Source organism: Rissa tridactyla, chromosome 6, assembly GCF_028500815.1.
Source record: "Rissa tridactyla isolate bRisTri1 chromosome 6, bRisTri1.patW.cur.20221130, whole genome shotgun sequence".
Lineage (NCBI taxonomy): Eukaryota > Metazoa > Chordata > Aves > Charadriiformes > Laridae > Rissa > Rissa tridactyla.
The window spans coordinates 44,937,590-44,961,598 of NC_071471.1; the positions used below are offsets into that span (position 1 = coordinate 44,937,590).

The 24,009-nt window shown below is 41.5% G+C and overlaps 2 protein-coding genes across 11 annotated transcripts; both read right to left on the reverse strand.

The window, feature by feature from the left end:
* Nucleotides 1-296: 296 nt before the first annotated feature.
* On the reverse strand, nt 297-20,100 carry PRXL2A (peroxiredoxin like 2A). The gene is made up of 6 exons (XM_054204822.1): nt 20,013-20,100; nt 6,171-6,350; nt 5,709-5,800; nt 2,092-2,232; nt 917-1,081; nt 297-778 (listed from the first exon to the last, which is right to left on the reverse strand). Exons 1-6 carry the CDS (start codon nt 20,014-20,016, stop codon nt 680-682), a joined length of 681 nt encoding a protein of 226 aa, XP_054060797.1. The 5' UTR covers nt 20,017-20,100; the 3' UTR covers nt 297-679.
* Nucleotides 6,171-23,337, reverse strand: EXOSC3 (exosome component 3). Of its 10 annotated transcripts, XR_008466911.1 has the most exons (8): nt 22,831-23,337; nt 22,594-22,743; nt 21,597-21,748; nt 20,013-20,100; nt 15,466-15,545; nt 13,593-13,675; nt 12,434-12,563; nt 6,171-6,350 (listed from the first exon to the last, which is right to left on the reverse strand). XR_008466911.1 is itself a non-coding variant. In XM_054204818.1 (6 exons), the coding sequence occupies exons 1-6, from the start codon at nt 23,308-23,310 to the stop codon at nt 15,274-15,276; spliced, it is 1,029 nt and encodes a 342-aa protein (XP_054060793.1). In that variant the 5' UTR covers nt 23,311-23,337; the 3' UTR covers nt 13,682-15,273. The 10 variants fall into 10 exon arrangements, 5 of the variants coding, with proteins under 5 accessions (XP_054060795.1, XP_054060793.1, XP_054060792.1 ...); XR_008466909.1 differs by lacking the exons at nt 6,171-6,350; nt 12,434-12,563 and adding an exon at nt 15,221-15,358 and having other exon boundaries at nt 12,570-13,675; XR_008466910.1 differs by lacking the exons at nt 6,171-6,350; nt 12,434-12,563; nt 13,593-13,675 and adding exons at nt 13,682-14,600; nt 15,221-15,358.
* Nucleotides 23,338-24,009: the final 672 nt, after the last annotated feature.

A 24,009-nucleotide genomic window follows, 5' to 3' on the forward strand; every position in this document is an offset into this window, starting at 1 on the left:
CTCTGATATTGTTCTCTTTTTTTTTTTTCCTTAGAATCTTAAGCACAAGAAAGAACTTACCCTCATGCCACCATTACCTTCTGAAGTGAACATTAGATGCCTTCAATCTCCCTTGCAGGGAATCACACAAAGAGCTGGGAGACCTAAAGCCAATAGTTAACTAACAAGAAACTTACTCAGTAGCATAGTGGTGTGTCTTGAATGCAGAATCTCAGAATAATCTATATTGGCAGGATTTAGTTTTCTAGAAATACAGATGTGTTCACACGTTAATGAAAAAGCAAAAAGCAAAGGCATTTCATTTACATAAAGTTTTATTATCCTTCTACCTCAGCTGGTACTCCATTACTCCAGCCTTATCAGAGTTTTGCTCCCCTAGGTAAACAGGTTTTCAACCGACCGTCTCTGACTGAAAGCATCTAGGCTAGGTCAGATTTTAGACCCAGCCTTTCATTAATACAGTCAGACACAAAAGAGCAGTTGAAATCCTGACCACCTGAAAGGCTGCAAAGCAACAAAAGATCCAGGAGGATTTTCATCTTTTTCTATGTTTGAATAGAGAATCTTTCCTCTGTGTCGATCACTAAATAGTTAAGAAGCAATTAAACCGCACGTTCAAGAAACAGATGCTTTCTACATTTCAAGCTGTAATCACAAACATGTGCAACTATTTTTCCGCTTATGAAGCTTGTGGTTTTATCTTCTCAGCAGCTTCAAGGACAGATGGAAGGCTGACTTTGTCTCCAAATTCTTTCTCACGATGCTCCAGTAAAACACCCTAGTCAAAGACAAAAGAGAGAAATTCATACACTAGTCTACCCATGGGAGATCAACTGACCAGCAACTAAATGATTCCAGAAAAGAAACTTTTGGTCTCACAAAAGACACAAAAGCCTCCCTACATGGCCTGCAGTACCTGTCTTCCTGCCCCAATCACATAGACTCCTCCCAGGGTGAATCCTTCTCCTTCCAGGTTACCACTATATCCACTTTTCCAAGCACGGAAGAAATTTTGCCAGACCCCAAAGCGGAAGAAGCCCGACATCATCATTTTTCGTCTGCGTGGACCATAGAAGCCTTTCTGCAGGGAAACAGAAAATATCTCAGCAAACAAAGTCAAAAGGACTTTTCCTCTCAAATGAAATTCAGGAAACCAGACAACCCTGTAGCCAAGAAAGGTCACAACACACAAAAACTAACCAGGCAGAGCTAAAACGAAATTGCACCTGAACTAACCGCTTTAACACACTACCTGACCACTTACCTCCACACAGCCAACTAGTGGTACTACCAACACTCATGTGGTTTTCAAGCTGATTCACAGGTATTTATGCCCCATGTACATCCGCATCCATATTGCTGCCAACAAGGTGCTTTGTGATAAATGTCTTTTTTCTTATTTTTGAAGTATGACAATAAAAATGCTGGTAAAGAGACAACTGGTGCTGATAACTGATAACAAACTTATCAGACATCTGTTTGGTTTGTTTCATTTTTTTGTTTTGTTCTGTTTTGTTTTAAATCAGCCTGATTTACACAGGCAGAGCAGGGAAGGAAAATAAAGGTATTGAGTTTGAGTATTACGTATTCTTTTTCTTTCAGAAGCCAAATGATTTCTAAATGCGTCTTCTGGGTTAAGGAATAAGCAGGGCTGTGGTTTTGTAGGGCAGGAGACTGGCATGTGCCAGCGTACTGGGACAAGCCATATCACTGCAATTTGGGTTGTACATCATGAATTAATTATGTCCATCACCTTCAGACCTTGATTCACACAGCATAAACATCAGCAAGTCACACAGCCAGTGGAAGAAAGGAATAAATATTAACCAGCCATGTTGTTTACCTGTTAAAGGGGAGGGGAGGAATAATCCCACAACAGCATGTTATCAGTGCATAGCTACAGACCAGTTTGTAAGCTGAGCAGGATATATATATATAGAAAAGCAAAGCTAATTAACTCCTTAAACTACAATGCTACTAAATCCTTTTTCAGTCAGACCACATCCTATCTATATTATTTCTACAAGCTCTTCAAAAAGGACATTCATAAGTTTCTTTTTAAACAAAAGGAGAACAATGACTTCACTGTACCTTTCCATCCAGAAAGATTTCTCCTTTGAAATAATGCTGAAAATCCTCCACTTCAGTCCCTATCTTCTCTTTCACAACAGCGTAGAGAGGGACACCCAGCTGAGACAGCTGGGGTTTCAGAGAGGAGAGCTCAGAAGCCTCCTAAGAAAGGGAAAAAAGGCTCAAACATTTATGGCAGTAGATGGAGACTGGAAAGCCTCACCTCGCATTTCAGAAACATACATAAATTCTAGCTTGAGGTGCAAAACAGAAACAGACCCGTAAATCAGACATTTAAACTAGTTCTACTCCTAGGCAGGTCTTCTTTATATTTACTAGAATTTTCTTCATTAAATACGGAGGAAGGAGATTTTTTGAGTATTTACCGAATAAAATATTAAAATCCTGGGTAAAACATAGTTTTAACTGAAAGCTGTAGATATACCTGGCCTGTGCCAGGGCTTCAACTATTTTTTTAAGCATTTACAGAACAGTTAAAAGATAGTGCCTGCACATCACTTAACTTTCCCAGTGAAATCAGGGAATTTTTTCATACACCTTCAGTATCCCAAAAGCAATACTGCTTTTTCTGGTGTGCAAGAGTGTTAGGTGTTGTCATCCATCTGCTGGGTTTTTTGTTCCACTGACAGACTTTCAGTTCCCACACTGTGTACAAAGGCCTTTGAGGTTTCCGACAGATCAGAGTGCATCCTGCAAATATGTTTCTTCTCATCTCCAGTGGAGAAAGGTCATTTTTACTGGACAAGACCCCCACAAAGAACTCCACACTTTAAGAAATGGACACAGTTTACGTGAACACCCTCAGCCACCTAACCGAAATAGCGGCATATCTAGAATTTACTGAGTATCAAGTAGCAGACAGATAGGGGTGAACAGACAGGAGGAAAGACATTAGAGAAAGCCATCAGTAGGTGAAAGGGTAAGGGCAGCTTCCCAGTTCACTACTCCGTCTTTTTCAGAGGAAATGAAAAAGGATGAATCAGTATTACAAGAAACACTGAGTAGTGAGCGTGAGAGTTAAAGGATCATAGCTTACACTTGTTAGATCTTTCTCCTCTTTTCTGTTCTTAAAGATCTGGTCATTATTTTCTGTTTTCCCTCAACAAAATGCCTTATGACCTTTCTAAAAGGGGGGTTAATGGCAATTTTAACTGGGATTTTTGATGTACTTCAAAACTCTCACGATCAACTTAAGAAAACAAACAAAAAAATTGTATAGTGACCTACAATGTCCAAGAGTTGATGTTCCAAGGTAGTACAGTAGGGTCCCCTGTAAGACCAGAAATCACTGTCTCTGGAGAGATAGCGATACCATCAAACCTTGATCAGCCTTTTGGAGAAAGGCACTTCAGCAGTTTGGTGGGTTTTATTTTGTGTCTCTTTGCTTAGCTTTTGGGAGGGGAGAAAGCAGCAATATTGTGAAAGCACAGTTAAGTTTTAAAAAGAGATTAGACTTCAAGCAGCATCTTGGGACTAGACCCGACTTGCTTTTCTTTACTGCTATTTAAAAAATGATATAATAAAAGAAAACAAAGTCTATTTTTGTGGGCAAATTATAACACATGACAGCTGTACAGCCTTACTGTGGGGCTGTGACCATTTCATCTAGCCTGTGAAACTTTTCTTGGTTTTGTAAAAAGCAGACAAGCACACCCTAGCAGAATACTTCCTCTCTCCACCAAGGGAGGCATAACCCAAAAGAACAACTCCTGTTTGAGTTTGTCCCTCTGATAGTTTAATGATGGCTCTTCTGCTACTTCAGATTGCTTGAGTTGATTCCTACAATATTTAGCAAGCCCGTGGCACTTTCCCAATGACGGGAGCACTGCATCTCTATATGGCCACACCCAGACCATGAGATGTAGAAGTGTAGTCCTGTTAAACACAGTCAACCTTAAATAACAAAAAAGGCATCTGATTATTTTGGATGCAGATGATACAGATAAAAGATTCCATATTTCTTAAGTCTACATGTCTCAGTTCTCAAGGATCCAAAGGCATGATTCCAGTAGGATTTGTGACACCCTTTGCAGTGGATAATGGAAGCACATCCTCACCACTGATATCACGTCAGTTATCTATGAGGTGGAATGGCCACTTTTCAACCCTACCACTGTGTCCAGGGAAGTACATATTCCTTCTTGGCGCTGTCAACAAGGACAAAGTTCAACTCCTTTTCAAGACATAAGATAGTGGGAAGCAAGTGTATTTTATCTCTCGCAAAAAAAAAAAAGCTCTACTGCCTGCAAGTTAATAGATATAGCAAGTCATCTGCATTAAACAATTCCAGCAGCTCAGAGTCAGCGGGGAAAGAAGCACCTTTCATACAATGAAGAAACATTAATGGACAAAAAAAAAGGGCAACTGAACTGTTCTTAGGATAAAGGCAAGAGTCAACTCACAAAACTGCTTTGAGTATACAACAATCAAAAATGATTTCAGTTTAGACAATTCAAAATCTTTTTCAAATACTTTCACAGTTAAAATACATTTAAAATACAGTTAAAATAAAATTCTTTGCCCTAATTAGCTTATCAGTAGTGTGACTGCCTCTTAAAAATTGTAAGTTTTGAAGCAAAAATAAGAATTAGAAAATGAAATTTCTCTCTCCAATTTTTTCCTGAAAAAAAAAAAACCCCACACAATTCTTTGAATTGGGCCTTTTATTTCTACTTAGGAATTTAGCATTAAAAAAAACCATTAATGAATTCCTGCCTGACTGTATGCGAAAAGCACAGAGTCAAGCACATATCACGTTTTCCTGCCTACGCTACACCTGTTCAGAGAGCAAAGTACTTTAATCTTTAACCTTCCATGAATTCTACACATACTTAAGCAGTTACTAGTGATGGGAGCAGATCCCTTAATTAAGTGGTTGCAATATTAATTGCTTCATGTTATAGAGTAGTGAGTAACAACATAATAGCTATTTTTCCCCATAGCTATGAGAAAAATAATGGCCAAGGTGCAAGTTATGGCTGTTCCCAGGCATATGGTACATTCAAATCTTATTTTAAGTGTCTCCTCCCACCTCCACCCAGGGAGCCTAATGCCAACTTAAGGATCAAATTTTGTTTCCCAACCCACCTTGTTACGGAACAGTAACTCTTTGTCTTCAGACTCCTTACCTTACTGCCTCATGTTCAGCATCCAGAACAGCTAGTGACTCCCCTTTATGCACATCTCTTTTTTTGCTGATGGACTTTATCTGACAGCTTTCTGCCACTCCAGTCTTGGGCTGATTTTGACCAAAGACTACCTGGCTCAGAGTTTTATTTTGGACATAGGGAATACAACTAGCTCATAAAACTCATTACCAATTGGATTTTGTGTAATCTGTCTTTCTAATTACCATGGGCTAGGTCCTGGGCAGATGTAAAAATCAGGTAGCCATTGCCTTCAGAAGGAAAATGCTCAGAACCTAGGCTATACAAACCAGCTACAAAGAAAACGAAGTATGCTGTTCACTGGCAACCAGTTTGGGCTAGGAAACAAGGTCTTTCAGATACCTCAGATGCATTTGATGCCTGTCCTATTCACACCCACCCTGTATTTAAAGGGAATCTATGCAAGTAGATCTCAACTCTTCCTCATTAATCCCCAAGCCCAGCAGGTACCTCTCTGCACAAAAATCATCCAGGTCTTCGCACAGCCATGATCACTGCACCATTCTTCTTCCATAGTTCACCTGCTTTGAATGTTCTTTGTTCTGTTTATATAGGAGAAACAGCATCAACAATAATATCAGCCATTCTTGTATGTAATGATCAATGCTTTAAGGACCAACACAAAACATTGCAGAGAATTCCACATTCAAATACATTTCTATCAGAAAAAAAAAAATCTATATGCATAACAGGGTATTATTGCTTTATTGATTTTTAGAAGTGTGTCGTGTTTCATCCAGAAATATCAGGTTCGGTTGCTTTTCCTTCCCAAGAATTATCTGCTATCAAGCACACCCAACTACGTGTTATAATTAGGAAAGACTAAGAAAAACTCTTCTAACCCTGGCCTTACAAACATTATTATAAAAGCCAATTATTGAAGAATGTGACCTGAAACATCCAGAATCTTACCTGATCCCAACGTTTTTAGCTCTATGTCCTCTAAAAACTCCAATGTAGCCTTTTCTGGCTTGGACAAAAATAAGTCAGTGTTCGCAAGGACAATCCCTGCCACTGCTGCACCAATGGCTCCAAGACCAACAGACCACACGCCCATGGTGAAGATCCCAAAGTCAGGCAGAAAGGACATCTCTGTAAAAAGAAAAAAGCAGCTCTAACAGACAAGGAGGAACTGGATTAAAAGAACAACTCAAAGCTCACATGGACATTTTTGGTTTGCAGATGATCTGTTTATTTATTAATGTACTGAACGGGGTTTTAGAAGATCGAGATTACATTCTAGTTATGTGCCTGACCCACACAAAAACTGTTAACAAGACATTCTTACCTTTTCCCACTACTGGACTGACAAAAACATTCAGATTAAACTGCTCAGATGCAATGGGGAGAAAGATGATTGAAGTATATGTGTATAATAAAGCACCTCTAACAAGATGACCTCTATGTTAGCTAGTAACTTTAATTATTACAGTAAGACAGTGGCTTCTTTCAAAAAAGAAGCGTTTGTAGATTAAATGTTTGGGTTTTTTTTCCTACTAATCTATATTCAACAGTGCATTTTATAAACATATCACAGAAGACTTTAAAAAAAGTTATCTATGTCTAGTTCACTGTTAACTGGTAACCTCTCCTGTTCCTTACAGTTCCACACTAGAACTAAAGCAGGAACCAAGCCAAAATTAGAGCTTATCAGTCATGCCTACAGACAGAAATATGTAGACTCGCAAACATTTTATTAGACACAGTGATCCAACATTACAAACATGCCCTGGACAGCACCTTCTATATGCTAACCAACGTCCACTCTTGCTAAAGCAGAAATGACATCAGGAACAAACAACTTAAACTCACACCCACCAGTCAGAACTGATAACATGGCAATGAAAGCCATTCCGTGGGCCTGCTCGAGTCTTAAAGTATGAACACTGCTTGTTGTTACTGGTGACTCTAGTTTGGTGGCAATTTTATTTAACCACCATCCATTCACAACCCCCACCACAGCCCAATCTTGACCCTTGCACATGTTTCACAAGCCTGGAAAGGGCTGACAGCCACCTTCCAGTGAGGCAGTGTCAGCTCTGAGGATGCAGGAAAGCACACTTAGCCCTGCCTCATGGACAAAATTCAAGATCCAGCTCTGAGCAATAACTGGTACAAGAGTCATTGGAGTTTTGGCCGTCTAAGAAGTCACTGTACACTTACACCATAACAGTTTTGTGTTACAAAGGGCTGTAGATTTGCAGTCACCCAACTTCAGCATTACACAATACGGAAAATCAAATTTTTTCCAGAGCCATCTGCAAAACCCTATTCCCTGATAGACTGTTTTGGTAAATATTGTCATCTGTATATACATTTCTATGGAAAAGTTTTTTCCCCTCTCATAAATACAGGAAAATATTACTATTTTGAACTGTGAGTGGCAATAAACCAGACAAACACATAATCTTTATCCCTACTGGTAGCTATTGCCAGAATTCAGAAAGTAAGAACTAGGAGTAGCTCCTCACTTTTGTGTCAGAGTTCTCTGGGAGAAAATCCCTTTCCATCCTTAAAACTAGCTCCAGAATACTACTGCCAAACAAACACAACCAACTGCCTACCCACAAAAATAGCTAGAAAACATTTTGAAACAAAGATTGCTTTATTCTTTTAACAGCATACTTGGTTCCAAGGAAGACAATATCGCAGTATCTAGAAACAAGTAATCCGTGATCCTGAGCAGGAAACAAGGCCAGTTTACACAAACATAATGCAGATAAGAGAACAGATTCTATCGCATTTCACCACTTATTTCTAACCAAGTGAAACCTTTGACCGTGCCTGCTTTCTCTACATACTTTTTTCAAACATAAAGTCATACTGTAATGACAATTTTTTGATATCTGCCTCTGATTCCTATTAGAGACCATCCTGACCCCTGCCTTTGGAACAACCAAAACGCAACTCAAAATACATTGCTGTAATGCAGTAACGTCCTCCTGTTAAGACTTAAAATCTCTGCAGTATACCCAAAAGGCTATAACCCTGCTCCCTCCCAGCATTTGATTATCCAACTATTCTTTGGACTTGACTCTTGTCTGGTCAAGAACTGTTCTTCTCTTAATTCTTAGTTACAAGATGGCGGGGAGGGGGGAACCCGAGTATTAATCCCTTGCACATGTCATTTGCGTGCAAAAACGTTGCCAAATTTGTGGCAACTGATTAATGAGTAGTTCTCACAGCTTTTAACATTATTATTGTTGTTGTTAGCATTATTAGCATCACTAAAAGCCAGCTTCCACTCAGTTGTAGTTGGTCAGAGGAGATCACTAAGCTTAGTCAACACATCTCTGGTTTAATTGGACTCCTTGGTCCAATCAGTTTTTTGTCAGTGACAAAAAACCCTATTCAAATCTGCAAATCTTTTGCTATTTAAGTAAGCAGTGGAATGGAAGAAGCAGTTCTATGTGGTGATACTGAAATTCCCTCCCTGCTAAGCAAACACCATAGTGAGCCACTTTGAAAAATAGCTATGGGAAACAGCAGCCAGGATTATTAAAACATTTGCTAACAAGACAGGCTGATGAGCCCTGACACAGCTATGTCACTGAACACCAAGTGAAGAGACTAAATGGAAAAGAGCTGGACATTTGCAACTAGCAGCTTCCTTTCTGTTTAGCTGCTGTTTATTAAGGAAATCTGAAGCTCAAAATAACTTCACAACCCTCCACCCCACCTCAAAATACAAACGCTACCGCCTTGTGATCAAACTCTATGAGTTTTTAAAACATCAAACAACAATCCACCATAAGAAGATAGAACAAAGCATCCCGTAAACCATAATCCGCGAGGAGAAAATCCAACAGAGCATCCCGTCAGCCTTTAACACTGAGGTGCACGCACTCACCAGAGCCCACACTGCCTGCACCAGCATCAGCCACCACCAGCTCCCCCGAAATGCGAGCGCAGGCAGGGGAGAAGACAGACTGCGCAGCCACGGGTGGCGAGTGGGCAGGACTAGGCAGGAGTCCAGGACTGGAGCCTTTGCCTTGCGGCCAGGACCTGGCTCGCAGCGTCTTTGAGCAATACGGGCCACAGTCACCCTGTGGCAGTTACGAAAGCACAGCTGGCCAATCCACGACAAGATTGTTTTAAAGGTATCTTAATCGTTCAACCCTTTTTTTTTTTTTTTAAACTGAACACATGGTTACCCTCTTTATGGGGTGGGTGGGTACAGGGAACAGGAATTACAGAAAGCTTTTCTGAAGCTGGGAACACAGCACTGAACTTTAAGATCTGCAAGCTACGCTGCTTTTCTGTAGAACTGTGCATTTTTACAGGTAATATTTTCCCTATGTTTCAGCCTATACTACTTCCAACCCCCTGCCCTCCCTCCCCCACACGCACACTGCACACCAAAACAACACAAACAACCCTGGAAACAATTAAAAAGCCATCACAATGTACAATATTAGTAAAAAGCTTAAATATAGAGGCTATACTAGTGAATTAACCCAGCGTTTCTGTGCTCGATTACCTGCTTTAGTGGCAACATCCCTTCACTAAAGAGCATCATTTTCTCTGGAACTATCAGATCTCCAAGTTCTCAACTCTAAAAACTCCGGAAGAGAATGAGCACTTCTCTTAGGCAAAGGCCAAAAAAAAAAAAAAAAAACACGGAAAAACATCATTTTGTGTGTTTTTATGGTGACCACAAAACATCTCCAAGATAACAGTGAGTTATTTTATGGTCTGTCAGTACTCAGCTAACCAGAATTTAGACAAGCTTAGCCTTAATCCTGTTCTAAGTGCTGGTTGATGGTCTTCACTTTGTGTCAAGAAGACCAGTTAAAACATGGTTTTCTAGATGTCTCATTTCCCTCCCACCCACAACCAGAGAAAAAATTGTCATTAAGAGGACAGCTATCCTTAAACATTTATTTTAGCAGTGTAAACAGGACCTGTTGCAGCTGTGTCAAAAAAAAAAAAAAAGGAAAGCCCATGTTTTCAAGTTGTCAATGAAATTCAGGGTAGCACACAGATTTACTTACATACTTTTCCTAAGACAACAGCTGAGCAAAAGTGGAAACACTTAGTGGACACTCTCTCAGTCTAAAATGGCCTTGACCATTGCTTATTCTTCCCTTCCCTCCCACTCACAACCTCCCCAAGACACTCTATATTGAGCCTAAAAATCTTTCAGAGCTTTGTCACAACTTGCATACCCCAAACAAGTCGAGCTGATTACTTTTTATGAGACGTTCCCCCCTGAAATGAGTCATATGATTACAAATATCTTCGTAATCTAACTCCTAAAAGAAAATTTACAATCCGCATAACCTGGTAACATGCTCATCAAGATTTCATGAGCTTTTAAATACCATTAAGGATTACAAAATACATCATCCTGACCAACTTTGAAATTAGCCCTGCTTTAAGTGGGGATTTGACTAGAGAAACTTCAGAGGTCCCTTCCAACCTAAATTGTCCGTTAAATGCCAAAATCAATGCACCAAGAAGCCTCCCAACATTTCTGATGGCGTGAATGTAAGTAATTTTTTGCAACAATTTTTTTCTTTTCACCATTGTAAAGATCCTGTAACAAACCATTCTTTGTGCTGAGAATAACAGGCTTTTTTTTCAGGTTTCTTCCCAGTCTGCGCACGTTTCATTACTGAATTCAGTACAACACTGCGCCTGGCTCCAGCTGAAGCGAAATTTGCTGTGTCAGTGTGAAGCAAGTAAGCCATACTCCATCCTTCAAAAGGAAGTTAGCTGGCAGACCAAATAATCTCCCCCATTCTGAGACTGTTTTAAAGAAACCCAACATCTCAACAACCCTTTTGAGCAAGGGAGAGCAAACAGCTCCAGCACAGCACTTTGGAAATCTCTAGGTGTATTCAGAGGGGACAGGCAGCTAGTTACGGTGTACAGGGAAATTCACATCTCCGCTCAGTCCGCAAAATGGAGACACCACGGAGATGGGAGGAAGTACTTGGAGGACAGAACTGCAAAAAAGGACTTGCGTGAAGATAATACAGGCTAAACTCTGGGTCTGCTGGGGATCCAGAGCAGGAAAGTTGCAGGCTGCAGCAGTCTGCAGAGCTGGGGGACGAGGAAGGATACCAACAGACCCACTAATCATGCAAATCAGTGCTCACCACAAACGCAGGGACCCACTGGGCAGCAAGCGGTCCCTCCTGTTCCAACTCAGCCCTAACTCCTGCAAACTCAAGCTTAAATTAAGAATTATAATTAAGAATTATTTCCCCACCTTTTGGGATTCTTAGGCCTCGCTTGTATTTTAGCTTTCACATTCCTTGCATTACACTGTTCCCAACAGCACAATTACTGGTTACTAAAAGCAAAAATACGAGATAATCAACATATGTTTCAACTCCAACCCATGGAGGGGGGGGGAGGTGTGTGTGCTCTAAGCATGAATTAGTAACACATTAGCCTCAGTAGATACACCCAGCTGAGAAGTATTTCCCCCACGACCTCGTTTATCCTTTCCCTTGTCCTGCCACAAACCAGGTCCGATAAGGAAACTGTCCTCCCGGTTCCAGAAGGCTGGGAGGATTCCACCTTGATGCTCCAAGCAGCCTTGAAGGTGGCTACTTTGGAGAAACGAGGGGCTGGGGTGGCCCGGCGAGCAGCGGTACCGCTGCTCGCCGGGCCACCCCAGCCCCTCGTTTCTCCAAATTTAATAGTCGCTGCCGCCTTTCCCCCCCGGGGACCACCCCGTCCCGCGTGTCTCCCCCCGCCGTTCCCGCACTCACGCTGCCCGCACCGCGCCGCCGATCCCGGCCCCGCCGCCGTCGCGCCGCCCCCGGTGGCCTCCGCGCAGGCACCGCGGCGACCGGCGTCCCCCGGGGTGGCCTCGGGACCGACCGGCGTCCCCCGGCGGTCTGCGCCGCGCCCTCCCACCGAGCTGCCGCGCCGAGGGGGATTATCCCCGCCATTGAGGACGGGAACGAATAAACACCTTCCGTTCCCTCCCGCCACCCGTTTTCCCCTCGCTAGGATTTTACAGTTTCTGGCTAACCAAAGAAAGAAACAACGTATACTTTCAGATCCTGCACGTAAATATATTTAAGGCAAACCCTCCCCACCCCCCCACCCCAAACCATAAAGACCTAAATCTGAAAACATAATGAGATTACCATTCAAGCAGTCTGATTAACGAGGCACTTAAAATGCCTACATATATATTGCATTCAAGAACATACTTGCTCAGATAAGGCAGCCAACAACACGTCACAACGTCATGTAACGAACACGCTCTTCGGTTGCTTGTGGTCATTAGGCACCGCTCCAGCCAGAAGCTCGGAGGACTATTTCCTGAGGTCTCCTGTTAACCTGGCATTTATAATACCCAAAACCAATAAAAAAAAGAAAAGGTTGTAGGAATGACAGCAGAGTCTGGTCAGTGACACAACAGCAGCCCAGGAGAACTAGTGTAATCTCTTTGATGGTACTGGAGAGTCTGCATTCCAAGCGACCCAGAGACACTGTTTTTCAGCATGTCCCAAACTTATCTAGACCAAATGACCTTTTCTTATCTCTCTTTTAACTGGGAGTCACCAGCCACTCTGGTTAGATCTGCTCAGTTTACCCCTTATTTGCATTTTCTGTTTATCTTTAGTGTAGAGCTTGGTTTTTTGAGGAATCTCACCACAAAACAAGGCCTCCACTAATTGGAAGCAATAACAGCGCCATGGTTCTGGTTCTGACCTTGCACAGACCAAACTGGAGGCAACACGCCACGTGTGCCGGGATGCACCAGAAATCACCACCTGGAAGCCAGCCTGGGCACCCTGCAGACCCCTGTGAGCACAAGCCCATGCTGCTTCCCAAGGCTGGCTGCTCCCCAGTCACCCTGCCCTGCTCTGCTCCGCTCCAACAGGAGCTCAGCTGCCCTGCACTGCTGGGCTCCCACACCAACCAGTGCTTCTGCAAGACAGAGCCTGGCTGTATCTCCTTGCTTAGTACATGCCAGAGCGGCACCGTCTCACAGTTGCAGGGGAAAGATTTGGGGTCTTTTTGCCCAAAATTGTGGTAGCTATGCTTTTGTCTATACACGTGCTTTTAGAAATCAAATGGATTATAAGAAGCACTAAAGTTACTCAGGCTTAGCAGCAATTAAAAAACAACCTAAGGCAACTTCATAGCAGAAGCAGCGTTACTGGACTACTTGAAAGCGTTGGGGAATCTAGGACCGTAGGGACTGCTTTTTTTTTTTTCCCCCCACTGGAGATACATGAAACAAAATAACCATAGAATGGTTCAGGTTAGAAGGGACGTTGAAGATCATGTAGTTCTAACCCCCCTGCCATGGGCAGGAACACCTCCCACTAGACCAGGTTGCTCAAAGCCCCTACTAAATACCTCTACTTTTTCTCCTTAACCATTGTGGGAAGGTTCTCTGTCAACACCGAAGATAATATGCTGAAGTGTCTTTCTCACTGTTTCTGAAATGAAATCAGCATTAGAACATATGTATCTTTGCCACTGTGACACACCAATCTTCAGAAAAACATTATGACAAAAAAAATGCTTGACAAATTCTGCCAGCCATCATCATGTAATTAAACCCCTAATTTCTGCAGGCCATCAACATTCCTTTCTTCTGAATTTTTTAATGGTTGTGGCTCCACCTGTCAACATCTGTCAATGATAGAACTGGAGCTCCATTATTTTTGTTGCCATGGTAAGCACACAAAACAAAAAAACAACCTTTTTTCTTAATGATACTTCTGCACATTATACCTCTAACAATCTGGCAGCTGGCCTTTGTAATTCAAAGGTAGCCAGTATTCCTGAGAGGGGAAAAAAACCCACTGATCACAAGATGAAAACATCTTTTCCTTTATTCTTTGCTCTGAGTAGGAGTCCGCGACAAGGCATCAGGCAAGAACAATAAGCAGTTAATCACAGAAGTGATGCTGGCTTCATTTGTCCCTATTGTAAAAAGGAAAAATGCAGAAAAATGCAGCCTGCGCATCTGGATTCCATCCAAGAATATCTTCCCACTTTACAAAGCAGTGAAATCCCTTGAATGCATGCACACTTCTAGTAGAAGCAGAACGCAAAGAAAAATGTTGAAATGAAAATACTGGAATCTAACCTTCTTTGCCTATGTCTCCAGAAAGGCTGGCTTTCCATGAAAAGCTATCGTGTTGCATAAGTGGAGTTGCAGCAACAATTACTTTGTGCTTATTACACTACCTTTGCTTTCATTGCTTCAGAAAGGTACTGAGATTTTTGGCAGGAAAGCTGAATGGGAATTTGATTACTTTGGTTTTCTGTTTTTCCCCTCTCAATAAAATATTATGATTGATCTGCAATAGTTTAGTTTTTCCGTATACCTATTCAGATGTTGTTCCCACATTTTTCCTGTTAAAGAGAATAATAAAGTCCCTAACACACATGAAAAGAATATTTCACAGAGCAACAGGCACCAGTATTTAATCTTCTAGTTCTCAGGTTTTGAATAGTCCTCTTAAAAAGCACATTGAGCCTTTCTCCTCCTGCTTTCATATTTCAGTTTTATAGCAGTTAAACTGAATGAAGAATATCAGTCTGCAAACTACTTGTATATCAGTTAATTAAATTTCCCTAGCATGCCTGTGCTTAAGTCACCCAGCATGCACTGTATCAGTATCTATGCTAAAACATGATCTAGCATTACGAAATTTTCAAATCACATACAGAATGACAAAGCTGTGCGTTATTTCAGAAGTTAATTATTTCTCTTTCTTGTTGGATCATGCTTTTATAAATCAGCTTTAGACCCAGGGCGTTGTTAGACAAATGACTTATATTAAAAAAAAAAAACCAACTGTTTTTTCTATCAGGAAACAGGAGATCTCAAAAGCAACAAGGAAACAGTGAGTGGTGGGCAAAGGCAGGGTCTAGGCCCTATGTCTGTTGAAGGATTTCCAGACTAAGATTTTCTACATTGAGCCAATAAGATTGGAAGGGGATACACAAAAAATACAGCTTGAACTTTTCACCTGTGTGCTTCTAAAGGCATATCCACACAGATGGTGACTGATGCAGGTTTCAGCTAGACCAGGCAAAAACCATCTCTTATTTGGAGACTGGACAGTGACACGTACTCATCTGGTGGCGTTTTCAACCCCATCCTGATCCTCAGGAAATAAAAGCACAGAGTCTACAGACAGCCTGGACACAGGATCTGACATTTATCTTAAGATTAGGGTGCAGCAGCAGTCACTGCAGAAACCAAAGGACCTACAGGTCTTTTGAAATCGGCTTCCCCCGCACAAGCAGTTCACAGCAGAACATCAAGAAGCGATCGGTGCCAACACCCTCCATCTGGACAAGAGCAGGAAGAATTAGTAAGTCTTTTTAAAGGGTATACAGATACTAATACAAATCTCTTTTGGCAATAGCCTAATAAACACTGAATCCCAGAAAAGCCTACGACTTAGAACAATGCAATAGATAACCAAAGCCTTTGGAACGAGTGGATGAGGTCATTAGTCCTTCAGTCTTTAATAATCTCCAAGGGCCTATACTTTTTCTTTGTCCCGTTTACTGCAGTGCTACCTATACTGTTATTCTATACCAATTTTTTAGTTTTTCTCATGCTAGGTAGGACACTGAGGCCTAGTAGAGAGTTATTTCTAATGACAGTTCAAGCTACTAGAATAGCAACAAAGCTTCAGGCTCTATAAGCAAAACCAGGGTGTTGAACACCCCAAAATATCCACAGCGATATCACCAAAAAAAGGCAGTAAATGAACTGCTGCGAGATCAGGACATCAGAGGAAAACAGTCATTCTGCAGTGGTCCTGGGTAACCCCCACAACTCCTACATAGTTTCCATTAAAATCCAGGCACCAACATATTTCTAGGCTATTGCTCTTCCAAGTTGTTGGGGCAAAACTGGCATATTTAGTTCCTTACTACAGCCTTCAGTAGTAGTTATGCATCTTGCAATCTATACAAGTCATTAGTAAGGACAAGGCTGCTTGTGGTACTAATACAACTAGTGTCCTACATTGTCCTTAAGACAGCTAGTTTCTACACTCAGTCAAATAACATATTTTACCAAGTTGGTTGTATGTATCTAGAAAAACAAGTGTAGATATTTTTTTATCTAAGTATGTAAAGTTTGGAGGTGACCAATTTGTAAGGTTTAAAATAATCTGATGATTTACTGGTTGATTTAGCTGTTATTGAGAATTATTTGTTCAAGCACTAAGGAAGAGAACTGAGCTTTCTTTAACAAATTTACGCTTCTCCTGTAGTAGATGAGCTGCTCTTAATATTTAAAATCTGAGATAAAAATTCCATTACCTCTTCCGTTAAAAGAACATCTGGGTCAGAAAAACAAAATAACCCTGCTATTAAAAGTGTTGATGCCAATGGGGGTCATTTCAACAGAACTTGGCTGGGAATCAAATACACATGCCAGCAAACCTCAGTTGCAACCTCTGGTGGTAATGAGTAGTTGGGCACAGTAAACTTTTCATCTAGCAGAGCTACAGCCACACTCTAACCATAGCCTTAGAATTAAGCTCTTAATCCTCTTATTACACTGAACTATTTGTCTGTGCAACTTTCTCCTGCTACAGCAAAACACAAATGTTTTATTATCACACTTAATTTCAATGCTGCATATCTGTACTTTCTCGTAGCGTTTGTTCTTGGTCTTTATATGACACAAACTAGGCAGGGCCACAAACTACCTACTTCCTATTTTCAATGTTTAATTTCTGTTTAATTCTTTGTGAAAGTTCTTTTTAAGGGATTGTGCACATCTCTGGGGATAAGCACCGTGTCCATGTTGACAACCACAATTTTTCTTTCTTAATTTTCATCAAAACACTTGAAAGAAAAGCAATATAACATAGCAGCCAATGTGCAATCACCAAGTATCTGATACAAATAACTATAAATGACGACTGAAATTGATATGGGCATATACATCACGCAGATAAACACAGAAGACATTCTACTAAGCAAGACACATTTCAAGTCCACAGCATCACTGTCACAAGTTCCATTTCCTGAAACCTATGTGTTTATGTGCCTTCCATGGGAATGCAAAGGCCTTCCTCTAACATTTCCAGCAGAATACATAATTAACTCACAATCAGTCTTTCTTCCTAGAACCAAGTTACATTCTACGTCACTCTCCTTGGTGATACTTGCTTTGTCACCAAGCTAGAACTAAAAGTTCACAAAGACATCATACAGATTTTGCCTGAATATTTTTGTTCTCTAGATAAAGCTTGTCAAAGCTAGTAATTGGTTTAAAGAATGTAGATAGTTTTATTTTCTTCAAGTAAAAAACAAAGCAAAACCAACCAAAACCCAATATTGACACCTTTTAGTAAGATGTTTAAGTGTATTTGCTTTCAAGCATTTTTCCCCCCATACCCATTTTGCTAACATCCACCATGATTTTTGCCACTGCATAAATTATCAAAACAAACATAAGTCTAGTACATACTTAAAATGATTGTGTAGGGGGTAATATATACATACTTTGTAACAAACATACTTTGTGGGTATGCCATTTTGTAAAATTAAAAACAAGCATAATCTTAATGCATTTTGTTTCCTGCTCTTGATTTAACTAAGGTTATATGTTTGGGTGATAAGCAGTTGACAGTGGGACAGAATAATGGGTGGTGTGAAAGAGGGCACTGATGATGTGGAAAACTTTAAAGGTCACTGTTTGCTATGCTGTACCACCGAACTAGCATTTTAAAATCAGGGCCTGTTCACCTATCTTGCAGGCTAGGCTTAGAACTCAGACTTTTGGGAGGGAAGGGAGGTTGCTTAGACAGGTAAAAGGGGGAGTGGTAAGGCTAATTGCATTTCAAGCCACAACTCTTCAGGAATTGATCCACGTCATTCCCCATTCCTGTGGTTTTACTATCATGATCCAAGAACATTCACAGAAAACAAAGTTAGCACCCTGAGATGATCTGGCAAATGCTTTTCTGCATATGCCAGCTATTGTTCCAGTAACAGACAACTTGCAGAGGCTCCGATTAGCTAAAGTTGAAAAAACACTGGAGAAGAACAAAGTTAGTGAAATTCTTAAATTACAGCTTTTCATGTGTAGCAATAGATTGATTAAAGGTCTAAAGGATTTATGGGATGTGAATGAAAGACTTCACAGCCAGAAGAAGGCAGGTGAAAAAAAAAGATGACTAAACATCTATCAAGACAGATAAGCAATACCCTAAATGCTAAATAGCAAGGCCAGTGAAACCCAGAAAAAATTCTGAATTGTAGTCATTAGACTCATATGGAAACCACTAGAGTGTGTTTTTATTGAATTAGGGGAAGCCCCAGGTAAGCATATTAAAGATAAGACAGAGGAGTGGTTCTGAATTGAAACAGTTTCTAAATGAGAGATGCCAAAGAAGCCGTATCAAATACCAAAAGCTGAACTTTGGATGAAATAAGAAATAAATAGGAAGAATTTTTGTTTCCACTTGGAATTAAGATGGTATTCAGGCTTACTCTAATTAGTCTACTTTTTTCTAATTTCTTCTAACTATTGCTATCAAACTATTAAGCTTGTTAAGAACCACAAAACATCATAGATCTAAATAACTGCTTGAACAGCTCCCACGCAGCTCATTGGTGTACAGTCAAGCCGGCATCAGTAATTCCCCTTCCATTACTCCAGGGTTCTCTTTCTCAAAAGAGCAGCAGCAATCTAATCACATATTAAATCAGACTGACAGCTTATCCTTCCTAGGATGGCATTTCTTCTATATGCATGTGAGGAACTACTACACAAGCCTAATACAGCTTTCTTCAGAAGTGCTGCTTTTGTTAAACCTGACGCAAAGCTATATGGAATCTTCATGCTGTGACTAAACAAAATAAATCTAGAATGTCTAGAATTGAGAAATGCATGACTACCACCGCAGTCTTTACCTAGTCTCTTGTTAAAAAGCACTTCTGAAAAAGTTGCACATGACTTCAAATGGCATTGAGTACATTTTTTACCTCCAGTAAGCCATCAAGCTTCCTGAATGTTCATACTGAAGTTATGTCCTAATCACCACTTCCTTAAGACTACTAGCCAGATTATCTTTTAGGGAAAGTGGTAAGGTCACTGTGACCATATGTTGGGTCTTATCTGATGATTTGCCTTAACCACCCTGTGATTATTTTATGCTACACCCTATAATTATTTTCTGATATTTTCTACTTATGTTTCTATTCCCAAGTTTCATAAAATACTAAATAATCACTTCTTGTCACTGTATAAATAGAGCAGCTGACCACAATGAATGACCTGCAAGATGCTTTTTACTACTCCAAGTAAACATGTATTTGAAATTTTAATATTAATGACTAAAAAAGAAAAATATATGCCATTTACAAATTGAGCAGCTTTCTTACAGAAGACTTAAGTACTTACATCTCAAAACTCACAGCTAATGGAAGCTTTTAGAGACTGTCTCCACATCAGTCAGAAAATTCATGACCACAAACAGGGTTTCATAATTGCAAAAGAGATTAAAACCAAAGTTCCTAGGCAAGACAAAACAAACCGAGTGGATAAAGAAGGGAACTGAAGAACAACATAAGTCTAGTACTTCATATAAAAAAGGGCTTTTAATATAAATCTGAATACAAAAATAACCGAAACACCCGACAGTCATCTCAGATCCTCAAGGTTCTCTCTTATCGATTCCCTGACAATTTGGCAAGCGCTTGTTTTCTCTGCTCTGCAGTCATATACTCACAGGCTTCCAAAATATTTACTATAATTAAAGTCTGTTGAACTGTTTTTGCTTTTACCCATATTCTTCCATTCATTCCCAGCACCAGCTCAAACGGGTACAATTGTGACAACTCTTGAATTATTTCACATTTGGGAGCCAAGAGTCTGTAAACAAGATTAAAAAAGTCAGAGGAAGTAGTAAATTGTCTTAAAGTCAGAAGTAGTAGTAAATGGTCACATTTGATAGACAGCACATTATTAGCAATTAACAACTAAACCACAGTACTGGTGTTATGGGAGCAGTTAAGGCAACACCAAAAGCTAAGATGATCAAGTTGCATATGCATCCAAAATAGCAATACAGTATCAGATTTTTAATTCTCCTCTCATATAAAATATAGGCACCTAAAAAATACAGCTCTTGTGAATTAACTTGTTTGCTAATTAGATTCAGAAGTAATACCTGACAAATTTAAAGTGAACTGATACTTTTATATTAATTCTATGAGTTAATAAATTCTAAAACTACACTGCTTGACAAAGTGACATTTTTCAAGTGCTGCTATTTGTAAATTTGACAGAGTTAAAGATGTGTCTTTAAAAACACAACTTCCCTTCTCCTTCAGGAGACAATATTAACAGCAGTAAACATAGGATGTTGCTTTTATTAGGTGACAGCACACTGAAAAATAAAAGCGTCAAGAATATTGTGATACATCAAGGATTAAATTAAGCTTCAACAGGCTTTCTCAAAGAAGGAACAAACATATCACGATTTAGCAGTTTACTTGTAATACTGTTATTTCTTTACTTGCATGCAGACAAAATTTGGAAAACAAGCAAAATGGTTGCAAAAATATTTTGCATCAGTTCTCACTGACTTCTGATGGGACATGTAAACCAGACAAATCATTACTTAAACCCAGGCATGAAACAGCTGCTCTGCATCTCCAAATTACTTTTCCAAAGAACAACACACAAGAAACCCCACCCCAAAGCAACAATAAAGTTTGACCATTATTTATCCATATAAGCTGGTATTCTTTGATAGTCACGAAAGTCTTGTATAAGTAACTCCACAGTTCACAATACATTTAAAAGCTTATGAAATGGTTCCTGGATTAACATGTCAGTTTTAAATGAAAACTCCACAAGTTTTTTTTCTCTCTATCTTTATTTCAATGCGATTTGTTTTTCTTTGGAAGTCACAAAAAAATGTGTATTGATGTGGAAAAAACCTTTAATCATCTGTCAGACAAAGTTACATCCCTTACTAGCCCCTTAAGCAGAAAAAGGACAGTATGCATCTCCAATTTTTAAGCTCCAAGGTAGTAGGTACATACCTGAAACACCAGCTTGAATATTTGATTTCCCCAGGTCAATGGTTTTGTTCTCCATACTGCTTTGGTAACCACATCACTTTTTTTTTTTAAAACAGGTCACATAACACCATATAGAAGAGCATCTGAATATCTTACAGGGGAAAATACATCCTCCTTCTAGGTCAATAACCATGCTCTTATTTACTAAAACTAGTATAAATGCACTAAAACATTTACAACTTCTGATTACCAAACTGTCCCCACTGCTCAGAGGAAATAGTTGTGCAACTCCTACCCCCTATATTCCACATTAGGGTACTTACTTTTCTTAGTACTTACTTTCTTATTAGACCTAAGGAAACTTTAAAGAGGAAGCCATCTTGTCCAATTATTCCCATTCCACTTGATCTTCCACTGCTGTCTATACAGACCATCTCTGGTTCCATGTCTTTATTTGCTACAAGGAACTGACCATAAATAAGATCTCCCACCTAAAAAAAGCAATGCCAAAAAGCAAAAGTATTAGAGAAGATCATACTGCACATTTGTAAGAAATACTCAGTTGATAAAAAACAGTTTTAAAACATTGGTGATAGAAAAATAAGCTAGTCTAATAGAAATTTTCATTTTCTTTTCTTCTACAAAAGAAAACATCTGCTAGGAACAATCATCTTGTACCACTACTGGGATGTGAAAGACAAAAAGAGTATAGAATTTTATTTCATGGAGTATTCCTCTTTTCTTTAAATACCAAACAGGAATTCCTCTATTAGAAGTCTAAGCAACCTGGCTCTTGTAATCATTTATCAAGACAACAACTAAATAATCACACTAACCTATTTCGTTTTTCTTTACAGTCCATTTTTACATTTTGGTGAAGATATTTCAGATGAATGCACAAGCTGTGGCATGCATGTGCCACACAACTGTTTATAACAGGGCAATTAAGAACCCAACTGTTTTCTACCAGTATCAGGTGACATAAAAGTTTGTTTCTAACTTTGCAGTGCCCCCCTGTATGCATGTTACTCATGAACTGCATCTACTGCTGGCAGTATTATGTGAAAGTTAAAATGTAAGGAGTGAAGAAGCCTGCCATGTGAAAGATACCAAACCACACTCGTTACATGTTCTCTGAAGAAACCTCAGGAAGCTCACAGCCTGATCACACAATAACCTCCAAGAAGGGCCACAGCAAAACCACTGCAAATAAACCTGCACTCCTCTCCTTACGTGCAGCTTTTGAAATACCTTTTAGTAAGAAAGCCTACTAAAGCGTAACAGAAGCACCAACGGACGTCGCAAAAGCGCTACCTCCAATAAACGAATGCATTACCTGCGCATTTGGCCTGTTCCTCTTCGTGGCGCCCTCGAAGGCCAGGTAGGACAGGGACGCCTGCTCGCTCCCGCCCACGTCCAGCTTAAACACGTCTCCCGCTTTGGCCGTCACGATTCCTATGACATGGTCGCCCTTCACCGGCACGTACTGCAAAGGGGGTGGGCGGACAAGCGGGTCAGGCGAGCGCCGACACGACGGGGCCCGGCTCCCTCCCGCTCCCCTCCGCGCCCCTACCCGCTTCTGCTGCGAGTCCACCCAGTAGGCGCCGCCCGCCGCCCCGCCGCCGGCCGGGCGGTGCCGCAGCAGGCCGCACTTGGTCACCAGCAGCCCGCCGGCGCACCGCCGCAGGCCCGGCCCGCACAACAGCCGGCCCCGCGGGGCCGCGCCGGCCCCCAGCCGCAGCCGCTCGCCGTCCTCCTCGGGGTGCGCGGGGAGCAGCAGCACGTCCCCGGGCAGCACCACCTGCCCCACGCAGGACTCCGCCGCCACCCCGCTCCCCGCCGCCATGGCCGCGCAGGCGCCTGACGGCCGCCGGGCCCTGCGCAGGCGCGGCGGGGCGGGCGCAAGAAGCCCCGCGCCTCGGGGGGAAGCTCCAGCGGGCGCTGCGGGGAAGGGCAGCCGGCCCCCGGGGTGAGCTCTGCCCTCGGCCCCGGGTGGAATGGCGGCCGCGGCGCTGCCGCCCCGTGAGGCGCGTTCGCAGAGCGCCAGCGACATCCTCCGGCCGGAGCAGCAATACCCGCTCCCGGCCCGCGTCTTCCCCACCTATCTTGTAGTGCCTACAGAATACCGAAACCAGCTCCTTACCTTTCGGAAGTCGGTTTTGTCAGCGGAGCGCTTCGTTACGCCGGGACAGCCTTTCATTCCGGAAAGGCTTCGTTCCGCAGTCTCCCATTTCTAACGCGGAAAGAACCGAGATAGCGTTCGTGCAACTGAGCTTCAGAATTAATACAGACGCTGCAGCCATTCTTTCCGCTGCAATTCTTTACGGGGGGGGTTAATACCTAATTAAAAGTTGCCAGTAGAACAAACAGCTGGCCACACGAACGTCAGCCGCGGAGCTTGCCAGCCCGGAGGAGGCGGCAGGGCTCTAGGGCCGGACGGCTGTAACCCCGGCCACGGAGGCGACAGCCCGGCTCAACGCGGTGCCCCCTGCTTGGCTACCAACCCCCAGCTCAGCGCTAGCTCAGCTTCCTCACGCTAAAATTCCGAGGACATTTTGTTTCTTAAATTGCTTTCTAGGCTTTATCTGCGCGTGTGTATGTATCTATACGCGGACAGAAACAACTAATCTCCAAGCTGAAGAGGAAGGCCCTGTACGTCGCCGGTGCATTGCATCAGGAGCGATTAAAGATGTTTCTCGCTTTTGCCCGAACCCCCTCTGTTCGGGACCCCTCTGCTCGCGGAGGGACGGCG